The sequence below is a fragment of the Tinamus guttatus genome, unplaced genomic scaffold (assembly GCF_059628265.1).
Source record: "Tinamus guttatus ecotype Peru unplaced genomic scaffold, ASM5962826v1 Tinamus_guttatus_pri_ptg000260l, whole genome shotgun sequence".
Lineage (NCBI taxonomy): Eukaryota > Metazoa > Chordata > Aves > Tinamiformes > Tinamidae > Tinamus > Tinamus guttatus.
The window spans coordinates 5,456,023-5,471,800 of record NW_028288794.1 but is presented as its reverse complement, the minus strand read 5'-3'; the positions used below and the strand labels follow the sequence as shown (position 1 = coordinate 5,471,800).

The following is a 15,778-nucleotide window of genomic DNA, read 5'->3' as shown; positions in this document are numbered from 1 at the left end:
TCCTCCTGAGGAATATGCATTAAAAACTCAGTCAGATCTGCAATTTATAAGTCATCATCCCTTTCTTTGCTTATGGAGATTAATTTAGCTGAATCCGGCCCCTGTGTATTTGCATTTGAGATGTGCTCCTATCAGACCATAACTTCACAACAACATAGGGAATACTATGGAGCTGAGAAGCTCATTCTTGGCTAGCCCTGCCTGCAGCGCTCCCAATCACCCCCCGCAGGTCGGGCCACCCACTCGAGGCAGAAGATGACTCAAATTCCAGGAGATTTAAACAAGATTAAAACCTCTCAAAACACAAACATGTGAGCATTCCTAGCAGGACTGCCTTTATATTCTTCTTTCAAACAAGCCCCTGAGCAAAATGCAAATTAACTGAATTAGAAAACACTCCGTGCTTGTCCTTTCTCTAGGGGTATTCACAAGTCTCCAGCCCGTACTGCTTGGAGGACCGTTCCTGCCAGGCGACTCCCTGCAGCCTCCTCTGCCTGGTTCCCCGTGTGCCAGAGGCACCGCGTTGCCGAGCGTCTGAGCTCCCCCTGCGCCCAAGGCCTCGCAGTTCTGCCTGGCCTCCCAAGGCACCTAGCGGAAGGGGACACAAGGTGCAGGGGCCCAGGGAGAATTTTGGTCTCCTCACTTGTGGCCGCGTGTCTCCTGCATCTTGCCCGGCCCCGCGCACCTCCGCAGCAGCCGCTGCTACGCGCTGCTCTTTCCCAAGACAGCAGCCCTCCGCGATGGGGATTAGCGATGCTCCGTCTCGCCTCCCTCCGCTGGGATGTTGCAGCACTTTCAGGATCGAGACATTCGAAGACCCCTCCATTTCAGTGACCAAGCAGAGAGGCAAAGGGCTAAGGGCTCCCATCTGCGGCCCAGTGCTTGCACAACGAAGAAAACATTAGGCCTAGGGCTGGCAACTAGTGGGCATCCTGCTTTTTGCTCCTAGAGTCTCTGGGGACTGCAGTCATCACTGGTCAGCTGAAATACAGAGATTTACTTTCTGCTTTTTAAATTATTATTAATTTCAAAAGTCAAGCTCTAAGAAAAGGCCTGAAAAAAATCTGAGGCTGACATTTCCTTCCTTCCTACATGGGTGGCACATTTGCAACTTGGCAGGCAACCTAGGATACTTACTTAAGACTTCTTAAATGATGACGTCTATACATTTGAGAAAAAAAAAACTAACACAGAAGGAAGGATAAAGCAGAGGATCACATGAGCTGCTGATGGCCATTCATTTCATACGTATTACACAGTAATTATGAAGGGTTTATAGTTACTTGTTTAAATGGGACAGTAGCCAAATTTAGAGCTTGTTAACATCCTTGACATTGCTCTCAGGTCGGCTGGTTGCTGCATACCCTCTAAGATGTAAGGCTTTATTACAGTAAAAATCCCCTGCGTAAGCTGACTCCATTTCACTGACTTGAGAAAACTGTACTTCAAAAGGTTTATTTCTCTAGCAGCTGTATGTACAAAGGACCTACAGTACAACTATTATAGAGAAAATAACCTTTGTGGGAAGTTTGTGCTGTATCTGGATCAGTCTTACAGCTCGTTTTTGAAAAAAAAACAATGGAAAACTCCCTGTCTTAAAACTTGCCAGAAACTGTCTCTGAAAACAAACAAACAGGAACTAATGAAAATCAGGTTGTTAGATTATTTTCAACACAGATGTGTTTCAGACTGGTAAAGAAAAGCAACTACAAAATAGAGACGTATGCAAAATTAAATATGTATTACTCTACATAAACTGTAGTACATGGAAAATCAGTGTCTATGGGCATCTGCAGGAATTATCTTCAAATTCTAAGGAAGAAATTAAAGTTGCAAGACACTTCAGGACCTTGTGAAAATATGATTGGGATTTAATTGACAGACAGCAGGATTATTTTGTGGCGAGTATTCATATTAAAAGCTTTTTAATATAGCATTTTGTATGTAATTTTCAATTTTGTGCTTTGCTGAAGAACTCAAGTCAAAACATTCTAACCACATAAAGTTTCCAATTTTAGTGGTCATCTGAACTCAAAAACCAAACGGTGGTCAAAATAAAATCAAAAGGACTGTAGGTAAATGTGCACGCTCACAGATAGACACATGTGATGGAAATCAAAACTTAAAATTAGAGATAATTAAAAGATGCTTATATGATTAGATGCCTATATTATATTAATGATTTCCCCTTGTCCTAAAAAGAATAAAGCAAAAGCTACATAGGAAATAACACCCTGAAGGTAAAGTCTAGGTTTCAGGTGCTGTATATTAAGTTTGCATTACTGCCTGCATGAATTCCATAAAACAACAATTCACTTAGTTTTGCAAATAAATAATGACTACTACATAATATAATTTGACTGAAAAGATTGAATTTCCGAATCCTTACTTGTCACTTATTATACAGGCACAAAACATGCATATATTGTGCTGACACCTGTCCCTCTTAATAAAGGATACAATGTAGTTTAAAAAATTAAAGAAATGATTAGATGCTACCAAAACGACTAAACAAATTTTAATAAAGCAAACGGTAGTTGCAAATGTCAGCAGCTCTAATAGTCCACATAAGCCATGCTCCTTTCACCACACTCAATTCATTAAGGCAGGAGAAAAGCCAGAAACTAAGGGAAACGCAGCCCATCTGCTTAATCCAGATGCAACAGAACATGCTGCCTAAATCCAAAGCTATTTACCAGTGACAAACAGGGATAAGTTTAATCCTCTAATCAAAGATCTAATAAAGATTTCACAGCATCATAAATGAAAGCAAACTAAAGGAATTGAAACAAAACTTTCCCATTTTTTCCTCAATACTCGCCTCTCCTTCCTTATAAAACAATTCTAATTAACACAGATAACCTAGATACAGCAAGTAATTCCAAAACAAACACACGCACATAAGCTCTCAATAACAAAATCCTCATTCTTTTGCTGATATGTTTTTAAAATGCCTAATTGTCTTGACTGGCAGCAAGAATCAATGGAAGTATTTAAGTGCTCAGAAACTGCATGAATATTATTTTCATGCAATCCCAGGCTCATTTGAAACCAAAACACAATAGGCCTGGTACCTTAAAAAGAAATAAGTTGCATAGTTTCTTACCTTGAAGTTATGAATCTTCTCATATTTTGGAATATGTTCATTTTCTTTCAGAGTTGCTCTTCTGACAAGCGATGTCAGCTGCGAATAAGCAAAGAGTTTAAGAGGTTGCCAGATTGTCACTGACGACTTTTGAGCACCCAGTTTCATCCCCAAGGCTGCTATCAATAAATCTTGCTGTCGGCTCTCTCGTTTGGAGTTGCGAACTGAAGCTCTGTTAGCTTTGTGCCCTGACCAAGACTCTTTGGATGGCATTTTGGAACTGACAGGAGACAAAAACAGAACCTGGTGTTGATCTGTGCTCTGTACGGATTGGGTTGAACTGAAAAATATCCCGAAGGATCACTTGGGAAAGCTAACACGCTCGCAAGGATGGCATGGTCCTCCCTGCGCGCTCCCCGGCACTGGGCTAACTTAACACCGGGCGCCCCGGGCACGGCTGCTCCTACTGCTCCGCTTTCCTGAAGGGCTCTGCTGACCGAGGAAAACTTAAGGGTCTGGAATTCGGCCGGGCAGCGGAGTCAGCGACAGCGCCAGCGAGCGCGGGGCCGCCTCGTCCATTGAGCGAGCGCCGCTGCTCAGCGCCGAGCCGCGCGCCGGGGAGCTCCGCGCTCGGCAGGGAGCGCGGGGCGGTGCGCGGGGCGGAGCGGGGCGGTGCGGTGCGGGGCGGTGCGCGGGGCGCGGGGCGGTGCGGTGCGGAGCGGGGCGGGCGGAGGGCGCCGTCTGCCACCTCCCCCCGAGCCTTCCTCGCGGGCTCCGGGGAAGGCGCGAGCGGAGGATGAGGAGCAGGGAGCGAGTCACGCGGCGCTACAAAATGGCATCTCGTGCATCCCAAAGCTAGAGCGGCTGCAGAGAGAAATACGGAAAAGCGGGAGGCACCAGAGAAAACGGCCTCCCCCGCCCTCCCGCCGCCCGTGACGTGGGGCTGGCGCTGCGAGGGAGGCCGAGGCGGCATCAGTTTATGTGGCTGTTGATGCTCAGTGTTCAGCCTTAAAAATTTTCAGTGTTTTTCATACAAAAAGATGCTTATCAAACTCGCACTATGTGACAGCCTCCTCCTCTTCCAGTGGGGAGGAACACACAAACCTCTAGAAGTCCTTTAGACCACCCTTTCCACCTGAGACCTGACACTAGCTTTGCCGCGGCACCTCTGTTTCAGGGTACATGCACCTGGGCAGCAGGTGAAGGACAAACAGCCCCAAATCAGAGCGAGACCTACAGGCTGGACTGACACAGCCGAAGAGGCCGGCAGTGCTTGCAAGCGCTGGTACAACCAAAGGAAACGGTATTTCACACAGGCACAATCACATCACTGAACGTGTCGCCACAGGACGCAGCAGGGGCCAAGGTACAAGGGGCCCAAAGTGGATCAGACGAGTGCCCAGCCATTATCGATATTGGGACCTGCTCACTGCCATCACCAGCTCTGGAGGTGCCCACGAGCTGCCTGCTGAGCGCAGAGGGGGATGGAGCTAGGACCGCTCTAGTCAGGCCTTCTCCTTCCAGTGCTCTCCAGCCTTTGCTAAGAGCCCTCACTAGAGACAGCAGCTCTGACACACGCTGCACAGGGGCTGACCGGCACGGTGCGACGTTCAGGGTTCAGGAGGGACATCTCCCTAGGTGGGACAACTGGCTTGTGCAGCAGCCAGAGCAGAGCCCTCCTCCCGCTGCCCACACGCACGCTCGCTCTCCTCGCTTCACTGGGAAAAACGGGTATTTTTCTCTCTCATGACTCAGTGACAACCAAAGACAAGCAGTTTGTCACGTGGTAGCACTGCGTGTTCTGCTGCTGCATCGCAGCGCTACCGTCCAGCTCGGTCCTGCAGCTGAGCCTCCAGCCTGAAAAATGTACAGGGCTCCAACACAGGAGCTACTATATATAATATAACTCTATGTTGCAAAAGAGAACAGCAAAAGAGGTAAGCAGTAAGACATGGCAAAAAACAGCTGCAGGATTTAAGTGGAAATAGTGGGAAATTACAGCCAGTAACTTGGTGGAGGAGGAAGCAGAGAGGCCTTTTAGCTCTTTCTCTCCTTTCTTTCTAGCTCAAGTTCTCAGAGCTCTGCTCCCAAGCCCTGCACCAGGCAAAAGCCCTCATGGAACAACGGACCTGAACCTGACCCACAGGAGCAGGGTCATCTTCTCCAAAGGGCAAGAGACCAGGTTCACAAAGCAAATTGTGAGGTTCTAGAAACAGAATCATGGTACAGGCTTCCTCAGAACCCTAAAATTCCTCCTTCAGGTTCCTGAAGCTTCATATTAGGAAATAAATTTGGAATTAGGAAATAAACATGGAATTTGTTGGAAAACAATGTATGTCACTATTGAAATAAGCACACCATTTTTAGGCATACATTCACTCAGATCCTATTGGATTCACATCCTTATTAGCTTTTGTATTTTTCATCTTAGAAGCAAGATAAACCATTCTGATTTTTCCTCTCAGTCATGTTTATACATGTTTATACAGTGCATGTTTATATTTTGACAATCAATGTCCTTTCCCCTAATTTTGAAGAACTGATTTATTGTCAATTGCACTTTAGAGTCACATCAGCAAAAATGATTTCTGGATCCTAGAAAATTAAATCCTAAGAATGCCAATAAAAAGGTAAGCAAAACAACCCAATAGGGAAAGGTCATATCTCATGGCTGTAATTAGGAAAATGCCTTATAATCTGAAAGGTTATAAGATTATGAATTTTAATTCTAACAGTAATTCATGTTAGAGTAATCTAGCAAACACTGGTGATTGATTTTACATAAAACCACTTTAAATGGCTCAGTGTAAAGCATTTTCTGGTGTTCGCAGATTTAGGAATACTGAGTATACATACAGTTACAGACCTTTACGTGTGCTATATGCATTACACTTGTGCATGGCAGAAACCTAGATTAAAAGAGAATTCCAGCCATGAAGTTAGTCACTCAGAAGTTGTGAAAAATATAAATCTTATCTATCGCCCAAGCATACTGTTGTAATTAAAATTAATCCCCATATAACAACTTTAAGATTACATCATTGCAAAATGCATGCTCATTCTTCAGCCATTTCCTAACTTGGGGAGTTCGGCATTGCAAACTAATGCTCTTTTTAACACAGCCATCACCTCTGGTTTGACAGAAGAACTGAAGCATAAGATTTGTGTTACACACACCTTGCTGACTGCAGTTTGGGTGCAGATCTTTAGATTAACAGGACCTGAGCTAATAAAGTAGCAGGGAGCAAATCTGTGTCCTTCAGGACGCCCCACCATTACAGAGAGGAGTCACAACCATTCCCAAAGCTGTCAAGAACCGACAAATGAGATCAGGGACCTTAGGTCCTGATGCAACAATTTCTGTGTGACATGGATCTCTCTCATGCCCTCTCGTTCCCAGGCACCCTATTCTCTCGTCGTTCCCAGCAAACCTTTGGGTCCTGCTTTTCTTCTTATACCCCTGACTGATCGGTGATTCTACATCAGCTCCCCCACTCCTGCCCTCCCTCCAGCCCTGCTCAGCAGCGCTTGTTTTCCAGCAGTTACCTTCAGAACTGCCTCGGCCTGAAGTCTTCTTTAATGGGGACAATTAATAGATACTGGATAAAAGGGAGGAGAAATGAAAGGAGGGAGATATTTTTGCTGCCACTTTTTGAAGTTTTGATTTTTTTTTTATTACTTGCTTGTAGACAAGCGTTTGCAGTCATTTGCATATACAGGGAGCAGTATGCAGTGCAGACTCCAGGAGGAAGGAAACTGGAGGACTGCATCTCTTTAAATTAAATTAAGGATGTGATTTCATGAGATTAAGGTGAAATTAAAAAGGAACAACTGGAAGTAATAGACAAGCAAATATTCAGAAAAGCAAATAATCTAAGCAGCCTTCTAGTGCCGTACATATTAGTGACTTAAATGAACACTAAAAAAACCCCCTAAAATCAGCAATACAACAACCTTTAAACCAAGCCAGATGTCTAGAAGTTGTACATATGTACTTAAGGACAAGAAAGAAAAAAAAGGAAAAAAGGAAAAAAAAGAAAAAAACAAACCCTATTACTTCCTATTTCACATGTTCTCATTTGTGCTAAAACTTCAACCATACTAATGTTCCAGTCATGTCCTGCAGTGACACCACTTTCTTTACTTTCCTCATGAGAAAATTCTGAGTGTGGTAGAAACAGGTGGTTTTTTGAGCACTGTTTGTTATAAATGTTACTTGGATACTATGTGCCTATTTTCTGGTACTAATGGTACTAACCTCACATCAGTAAGTCTTATTATGAAGCCTTTACAGAAATGTTTTTAAAGTCATCCATGGCTTGCTGTAAATGTTAATTAGTCATTCCCTGAGATTTCTGAAGCAGTCACATTATGCAAGTTTAATCCAGTCGTACAATTCAGTCTGCATCAGCAAATTATCTCTCCAAAAAGCAAATCAATGCATTTCCCATTGTTGAGTAATAAACTAAAATTACTTCAGAAAAAAACCCCAGAACATTCGAGAGCCACATTAGCTCACAAGTCTTTAACTGCCCTGGTCAGACTTGCTCAGACATCCTGAACTCCATGTGCATTTCCAGTATAAAACAGTTTTCAGTTTCATGACCACCTGTCTGCTCTCTCAAACACGGTATCATATTTTCTCCAATCTTGGAAGCACACATGCAATATTTTCATTCTCATATGGTATTTACATGTTGTAATGACTAAATATGCCTTTATTGATTCAGACTCGCAATCTCTTCCCTCTGAGGAATGCTCTACAATAATAATATAAACCAGGAGTTATATTGCATGCATTTTTTTAAAAATCAAGGACGATGCCCTATTGTACATATGTCAGAATGAGGTATTTGACTAACAAACATGGATTGCTATGCATTAGCCACTGTATTTTTTGCAGTGTTCTGTTTCACTGTATAGTTAACTTAGCTGAATGCGTGTGCTCAGAAATCCTTCCTTGCCTGAACGCTTTATGAGCACGTTTTATGGTCTCAGGACACAATTTTCAAAAGCTAATCAATCAGATAGTGAAACTAAGTCCAATTTCCTTCAATGCATTTCTTCTTGGTGAAGGCCTATTCCATACTAAATTTAATTTCCCCAGTCATTCTATTTACAGAGTTTTTCTATGGGGGAAAAAGCACCCCAAAATCACTCTTTATTTAAAATTGGTCATAAGCTATACTCATTTCATTTAAAAAAAAAATTATAGGAATGCTAACGATTTTCAGGCACAAACTCTATCCACAAATACATTTTGTGAGTGGAGGGTGGAATGGTATAAAAAAACCCTTAAACCTGAAAACTAGCAGTCCAGAAACTTGATGGACCACCACAAACTCTTTACTAGTAGGGTAATACTTGTGCTGCTGCTTGTACTGCTGTTAAAACATACTCACATTCTCGTGACACAGTGCTCAATGTATACCAAGATGCTCATTTGACATACAACCCCACTGAAGTCAGCAGAGTTACCCAGAGGTGAGTTTAGACCTGTCTGAATGATGAAAACTTACTGCTGAGCAAAATTCTGGAAAAGAAATGCTGAGAAAAATACTGGAACTAATATTTATTTTTTTAAAAAATCCTTTTATACCTTTTTTCTAATTAATACTTTTTTCCCAGTAAGATATTCATTGCAAAAACTAGGAAATGGCTATTTATATTTTCAGAATTTTTTGATAAAAGGGTGTACAATCTCCAGAGCAAGCAATTTTAATAAATATTTTTATATCTAGAACTTAAGAGTTTTTCAAAAAGCGTTTTTGATTACATTTGTAATTGAAAAACTCAAGCAATGTGTTAGCTTAGTTTAAAGCATGATAGTTAAATAAAAAGGAGCATCTAGAAAGAAGTTTGAATTCTTGAAAAAAACGTTGCAACGGTGCTTTTTTCTGAAAGCTACCAGTCCCTGCAACTGATTCAGATCTAGGACACTCTGCCTCATTTTGTTACTGCTAGCGTGACGGGGATGGATTTTCTTCACGCAGTTATCAAGATGGGCCTTTTGCAAATGACAAGTGGAAACTGCACACTGGCAAGAAGCACCCACTATGACCATTTATCTTTTTCAGTTACAGACTCCAAGACAGAAGCAATTAACATTTGCTTTTCTGTAGTCATACAAAAGCAAGGTACTTTTCAGTGGCAAGCAAAAAAACACATTTCTTTTCTTAGAGAGGGGGGCTATTTTGATATATGCCCCTGGAACTAGCAATGGTAAAAATAAAATAAAAAACTCAAAACTTCTCCAGTGACAAGTGCAGCTTTTGTTCTGGTTCTGTATGACTCTCTTAAAATCAAACAACTTCACATTTGGTGAGGTCAGCAAGTGGCTCAGTTAATCCGCTGATACAGGAGGGGAATTTGACAAATTTCCTTAATATTCTGTACATATAATCACCCCCAAAACACTATGTTATGTTTAATATAAATGTCACTCTCTTCTGTGTGCGGGTATGTGAGAATATTTATACAGGTATGTAAGAATATGCACAGATAGAGACTTGGATGTCACAACAAATAATGCTGCTCTACTGCCTTTTAAAAAGCGATCGGTACAGCTGTATTTACACGGCACAGACAGCCCAACTCCAGCCAGGGCAGCGTCTCCGCTAGCTGGACTGGAGGATGCCCCTCACGCTCCCGCTTTTGTCCCGGTTCAGCCCGGGGCCTGGCAGAGCCGAGGAGCTGCTCGGCCACCGCCAGCGCTACCATCTTTTGGTAGCAAGGAAACAACAACAGTTCCCTGCAAGGGGTTCTTTCTACACCAGCTCCTGCTCCTCAGCAACTTCTCTATCTTGCTCCGATTTTAATAATCACTTTCTAGCCCAGCTACCAACACTGCATTTCCTTCTGTTTCCTTGTTTGCAACTTGGGCCTCGCGGCTGGCCTACAAGGAGCTGTGCCTTTGTGACCAGGCCGTGGCGACCGCAACGAAGCGTCGCTCCAGCAAAGATCTCTTCGCTTGTGACACTAAAAGGCAAATTTTATTCCAAAATGAACTTCATAGTCATTTTTAAATGTCACAAGACAATGTGCTCTATAGGAGTGATAATAGTCACAACCAAATGCAAATCAGCTGCTGTATGAATATCACTTTTTTGGCAAATGTTCTTTGTGAGTAATATGCTACCTTAACACTGTAAGAGAAATTAGGCTGCTAGACAAATTTCACTAATTTCTGAAACCACAGAAAACCGACGATAGTTTATTTTTCATTTCACCCACATTATTATAAAGATTTCCTCAAGTTAATTAAATGAAAGGAGAAGAGAAGGCACATCAAAAAACTTAATCAGATCCTTTGGTGAGGAAACTCATCTGCCTCCTGGCAAGGAAATATTGACGGGGCCAAACTTTATGAAATATAAATAATTTACAACACTTCATCACATCAAGAATCATATGGTTAAAAGCAATTTTAAAAATAAACCTTTTCATAATCAAAAGTACATACACTTAGGTATAACAGTCATGTAATCCACAGGGACTTTCTATTATTGTATTTACAAGGGATTTTTACTCATTGAATAGGAGACTTGAATATTGGTATAGCACAGGCAAGTACTATGGAAATTTCTTTTTAATTCTCATTAATATTTTCTTATCTGATGTATAATATTCATTTCACATTATTCTTCTCTGGCAGTATAATGTCTCTGTTATCAGCCTTTTTTGTTCTATACAATAATTCAACTTAGAATGATTCTATGCATGGTCTAATTGAAAACTGCAGCTCATTAATTTCTAAATATTCTTCATATTTTAGACTACACCTGTTCCTTTGGCACATACTCTATTTTGAATTTGTACACTTCCTCCTGAATAAGCTATGTTGCTATGATACATATGCTGTCACAATTTCTTTCTTCAATGTACTTTCAGTACATAGTCACACTTATTTAACATAAATAAGACTGAGAGTGCAAAGTCTCCTACTCCTCTTTACTTAACAGTCGATTCAATCCCATGAATCAAAATGAAATTATTTTTGACTCTAATAGGATCCTGCACTTGTGACATTGACATGAAACACTCCTGCAACATTTCTAATGGTGAAATCATACTCATGGACCACCTCATTGTGGAAAAAAAAATACAAAATATGGTGATCCCAAGTGTCTGTTAGCTCTCCTTGCAGACCCTGATACCAATTTTCTATCTGTATCTGTGTCCACAGGCATAGCTGTGCCTGTGCCGTAGGTCAAGGTCTACATTTATTTTATGCAACATAATTAGGCAGACTCAGAAACTGAAGCAGGCTGCTCATCCTTCAAATCGGTCTCCCACGCAGGCTCTTAGTACCTTTGCATAAATCTCTATTTAAATGAGGATTGATTTAAACCTGCAATGAATGAAAGCTGAATCTGGTTCCACCCTTTCGTCAGTGGAATTATACTCTGAAAAGGTACCAAAGTCAATGTATCAGCTTATTGCCACCTAAAAATCTCCTAATCCCTGATTCAGGATGTTAACACATGCCTAACGCATGCTTTTTCAGCAGCATAACCCTCAAATTGACCAAAACACTGAGAGAGGACTAGAATTAACCTGCAGAAATGCTTCCATAGCACCCCTGTGAACAGACCAGCCAACAACTGCCTTCAAATTTCCAAATAAGGGAAATTTATTAGACAATGGATTTTCCTAAATTATTCAGCTAGAGTCCTCTGTCCTTTGCTTTCTTACGCTGACCACTTCTATGAAAGAAGTTGCTGCCCTGGAAACCAGAGGGCTGGGCAGTGTTTGCAGTCAGCCAGCAGTTCCTGCTCCAGCTGGAAATGATGATTATATATCCTTTCAGCAACACTACTATTTCCTCATTTCTCCTGTTCCACATATGGTTCATCTTTCCTATTTACTCTCTTAGCTTCCTAATTAACACTTATAAATGTCTCCATCATGTGGAAATTTTCATGCAAGGGCAGAAAGCATCCCATTTCCCTAAAGGATGATATAACTGGCATAGATTCTTAATCAGGACAGGTATTCTTGAAACTATTGTCTCCAATGGCCAAACTGAACATCTTTGAAACAAATTTAAGTAATGTCTTTATTTGAAAAATGGATCATTTTCAATATAGGCTGGCAATACAATTCCCTATCATAAATTTGGACTAAACAAATTATTTGCCTTAGGTAGAGAAGCAGGAATTGGCAGATGGCCAGTTTACACAAACTGTAGCACAGTGGAGAGGCCTTGGGTTTCCTTTTTTTTTTTTTTTATTCAGCATATCTGTGACTCTGCTAAGTTAATTTTCAGTTATATTAACTTTTAGTTAGAATCTACTAGTCCTAGGCCCCAATCACTAAGTCAAAAATCTACCATTTGGAATTTCAGAAGCATATAATCTTCAGATAGAAAGACTTATTCTAAGTCATCAAAGATAAAAAAAAAACAAGCTTGGGGTACAGTTTCATTTCTTAAACTCAGTTACTGAAAATGATTAAAAATATCTGCCCAGGATAACTGATTTCTTCTTATTTACTTATTTTTTAATCTTATTAGGCTTTTTTTTATTTGCACTGCTAGCATCAAGCAGCATTCTAAGTGATACTTCTCATATGACTTCTAACATTGTTATTGTTGCATTTTCAACAGGACAAATACCCCAAAGAGGATTAATCCATAAACCCCACAACAAATTATCTAGTAATCTCTTGGCATATTGATTTACTGAGCAATGAGCCTGCTTTAAGAGCTTGTGACGAGGTGACTGTCAGCTTCCAAGCAGCAGGCTGCAGCTCGGGGACAAATGCTAGTGGGGATTTGGAGTCTGAAGTGAATGCGAAGCTGTCGCAGACCAAACACTTCCAGTTCTGTGAAAGCCACAAACCTACACGATACTCTTGGAATTTTTAACTATTTGTATTAAACACATTCTTACTCTGATCTTCAGCCAAGCCTCAGAAATGCTTGAATGTAAACATAATTCAATGTCATATTAGTTTTGGTAAGTACCTCAAAATTTTCTGGCAATATAAAATCACCAGACACCTTCTCCGACCAATCTTCTATCTGATACATAAGGCATAAAGCTTTTAAAACATTTCACAATTACATGTGTAATGGAAACAGGGAATATAACCTTTCATATTTTCACAGCATTCATTCACTCTGCTCTCATTTAGGAGAGGGAAAAGGTGCTTGCCTTCAGGAGCTATTAATCTAATCCACAAATTGGAAACCATAAAAAATATATTAATTCACACACAGGTAAAAGCAAGGTTATCCTTTGTGATTCTAGCCTGTAGGTTCCTTAGACAACCTATTTCAACTGCTTTAATGTTAACAAAATAAAATAATAATTCTCACTAAAAACTACATTGTGTAAGTATATTGTAATATGATCTTTACTATTAGAAAAACATGATCCTGCAGTTATTTTTCAAGTTGAGTCAAAGTCAGGAGTATCATTACTAACATGACAGATGTTAGAGCAAAAATGGTTTTCAAGGAGTTAGATATTTCAACTTGAAGGCTCTAATGTTGCTTAAACACTAGGACTGGTATAACAGCAAATGCCAGAAGTGGCACAGTTCCTTACTGCTGATGCCATGCAGATAAAAAAAGGTTAAAAATAGAAAAGTTTTATGTTCTAAAAGTTAATGTTCTAGCTAAGACTTCGGAAAACTGTTGGAGTTGCTGTCTTTGCTGACAACTAGTGACAGGTTTAAAGTAATAAGAACAAGCAGTTTATTGAGCTTAGTAATAAAGCTGCTCTCCTTACTTTGCTCATATTCAGAAGAAAAAACATCCAGCTAGAGATGAAAGCTAAGCATGAGAAATTTTATTTGAAAATATCTTATTCTTGGAAAGACAGAAAGAAAAGAAACAAGGGCTAGAACGGCTCAACTCTTGCAGCATAAACCACAGGGTTTCTTTCTTTTTCCTTTCATTGACTAACAGATTCAAATACTTTACTTAGCCACCTCTACCTACTTCTCTTTCTGCTCCCAGTTGTAAAATAAGCATTTCTTCACAGGTCTGATGGGTTGGTAACCACTTATATGAATGGGCAATTATTAGTGGAGCAGATGTGCCTGCCTATCATGGGATTATTCGGCTGAAAAGGGGATGACGCACCAGACCTCCACTGCTCTACAGCATTTTGATCTTTTGAATAGGAGCCAAATGAGAAGGATTCCTATGTGTGAGCATGTAAACAGTGACCAATTAAACTTATTTCCCCCCTTCCACCTAAATAAAAGAACATTACAAACAGAAAAGAGAATATAGAGCTCGTATGAATAAGGGTAGAAGTAAAAGGAGAAAATGCATGGTATGTAGACTCCCTTAAAGCAGAGCTATGCAGGGTATAGAGTTGCAGGGGATATAAAACACAAGCCATCTCGGATATTAGCTCACAGCAAAAGGCGCCACCAGAAACACTTCCTGCAGCCCCTGGCTTTTCCTTGCAAGTCTCATATTCAACTAGTGACCAGACCTGACCCTGCTCAGTTTATGAGATTAGACACAATCGTAGCCCAAGGTGATTTTATGGGATTAGACACAATCGTAGCCCAAGGTGATTATCACCAGCTATACAGTGTCACATTATAAAATCTAAGTGAGGTAAGAAACTTGTAAATAACAAAATTACCCCTTTATAGGTCTCTTAATTCAACAGTCCAGACTGTTTCCTGTAGAAGTGATTAGTAATAGAAAATAATTAGGAGATGCCAGATGGGAGGAAGAGTTAAAAAAAAAAAAAAAAAAAAGGCTCCGAACTCTGAGCGCGAAGGCAGCAGAACAACAAGAGGCAGAGGCGCCAGCTCGCGGCCCGCTCAGGCCCTCCCAACCCTGCTGGCTCCTTGCCTCCGAAAGGAACGAGTCACACGTCTCCTCTGGCAACTGCTCTGAAGTGAGACCCACATTCTCTTTTTTTTGTGACTACTGAAAAGATTGTGAGAAGACATAAAAGGTCACAGAGAAACCACAGTTAACAACAACAACAGCCTTCAATTCCTTGCATGTGGATGGGAGGCTTGCACTCCATACACGCAGGCAGCCTTTATGGAAACCGTCAGTGTAACAGGGAAAGGAAAGCTGCAGACTCCCACAGAACATGAGGACTGAAGCCACGACAGCCTCGCTCGCTCACAAGGAGCTCAGGACTTCTCCACTAAGGTCTGCCTGGGCAGGCAAATCCCTCCATCTGGAGAGTGCCTGAAATTCCAGAGAGCATCCTCCTCTTCAGAAGCTATGGGACATTTCCCTTTCCTGTGGTCCTTCTTGCATGGGGCTATACCAATTAAAAAGGAGGGACGGTTTTGCCATGGAATAAGAGAAGCTGAGGAAATATGGTACTTCTTGGTGGGCATTGGAAAGAACTGTATTTTACTAGCCAGAGGCTCACACTGACTTCCCTCACACAGCACTCAGAAACACAGGAAAAGAGTAACTTATTCTTCACTAATGGCTTATTTTCATCAGCAGCAACACACCTGGTGTCCTGCTGACTGTGCTGCAGAGCAGCGTGGCGGCTTCGCCACCTCTCTGCTGGCTCCACCTGGCCCTCAAGCACAAAGGCTTGAGCCGGCGCAGGGAATACCGAGGGCAGCAGCTCCCGCCAGTGACTCCGAGGGGACATTCGGGAGGCAGATTCTTCCCCCAGGACTGGACCCCCGCGTGCTCATGGCACGCAGCTGTCGCAGCGTAGTTAGACGCTGGACTAAGGGATCTTC

The 15,778-nt window shown here is 41.5% G+C and overlaps 1 protein-coding gene across 1 annotated transcript in view; it reads right to left on the bottom strand.

Annotated features, from left to right (window-relative positions):
• The window catches only part of CHN1 (chimerin 1), an 89,444-nt gene that overhangs the window by 26,275 nt on the left and 47,391 nt on the right, over positions 1-15,778 (bottom strand). The window contains exon 7 of the mRNA XM_088527040.1: positions 3,107-3,184. Within this exon, the coding sequence (XP_088383166.1) occupies positions 3,107-3,184 (78 nt within the window). The remainder of the gene's footprint in view (positions 1-3,106; positions 3,185-15,778) is intronic.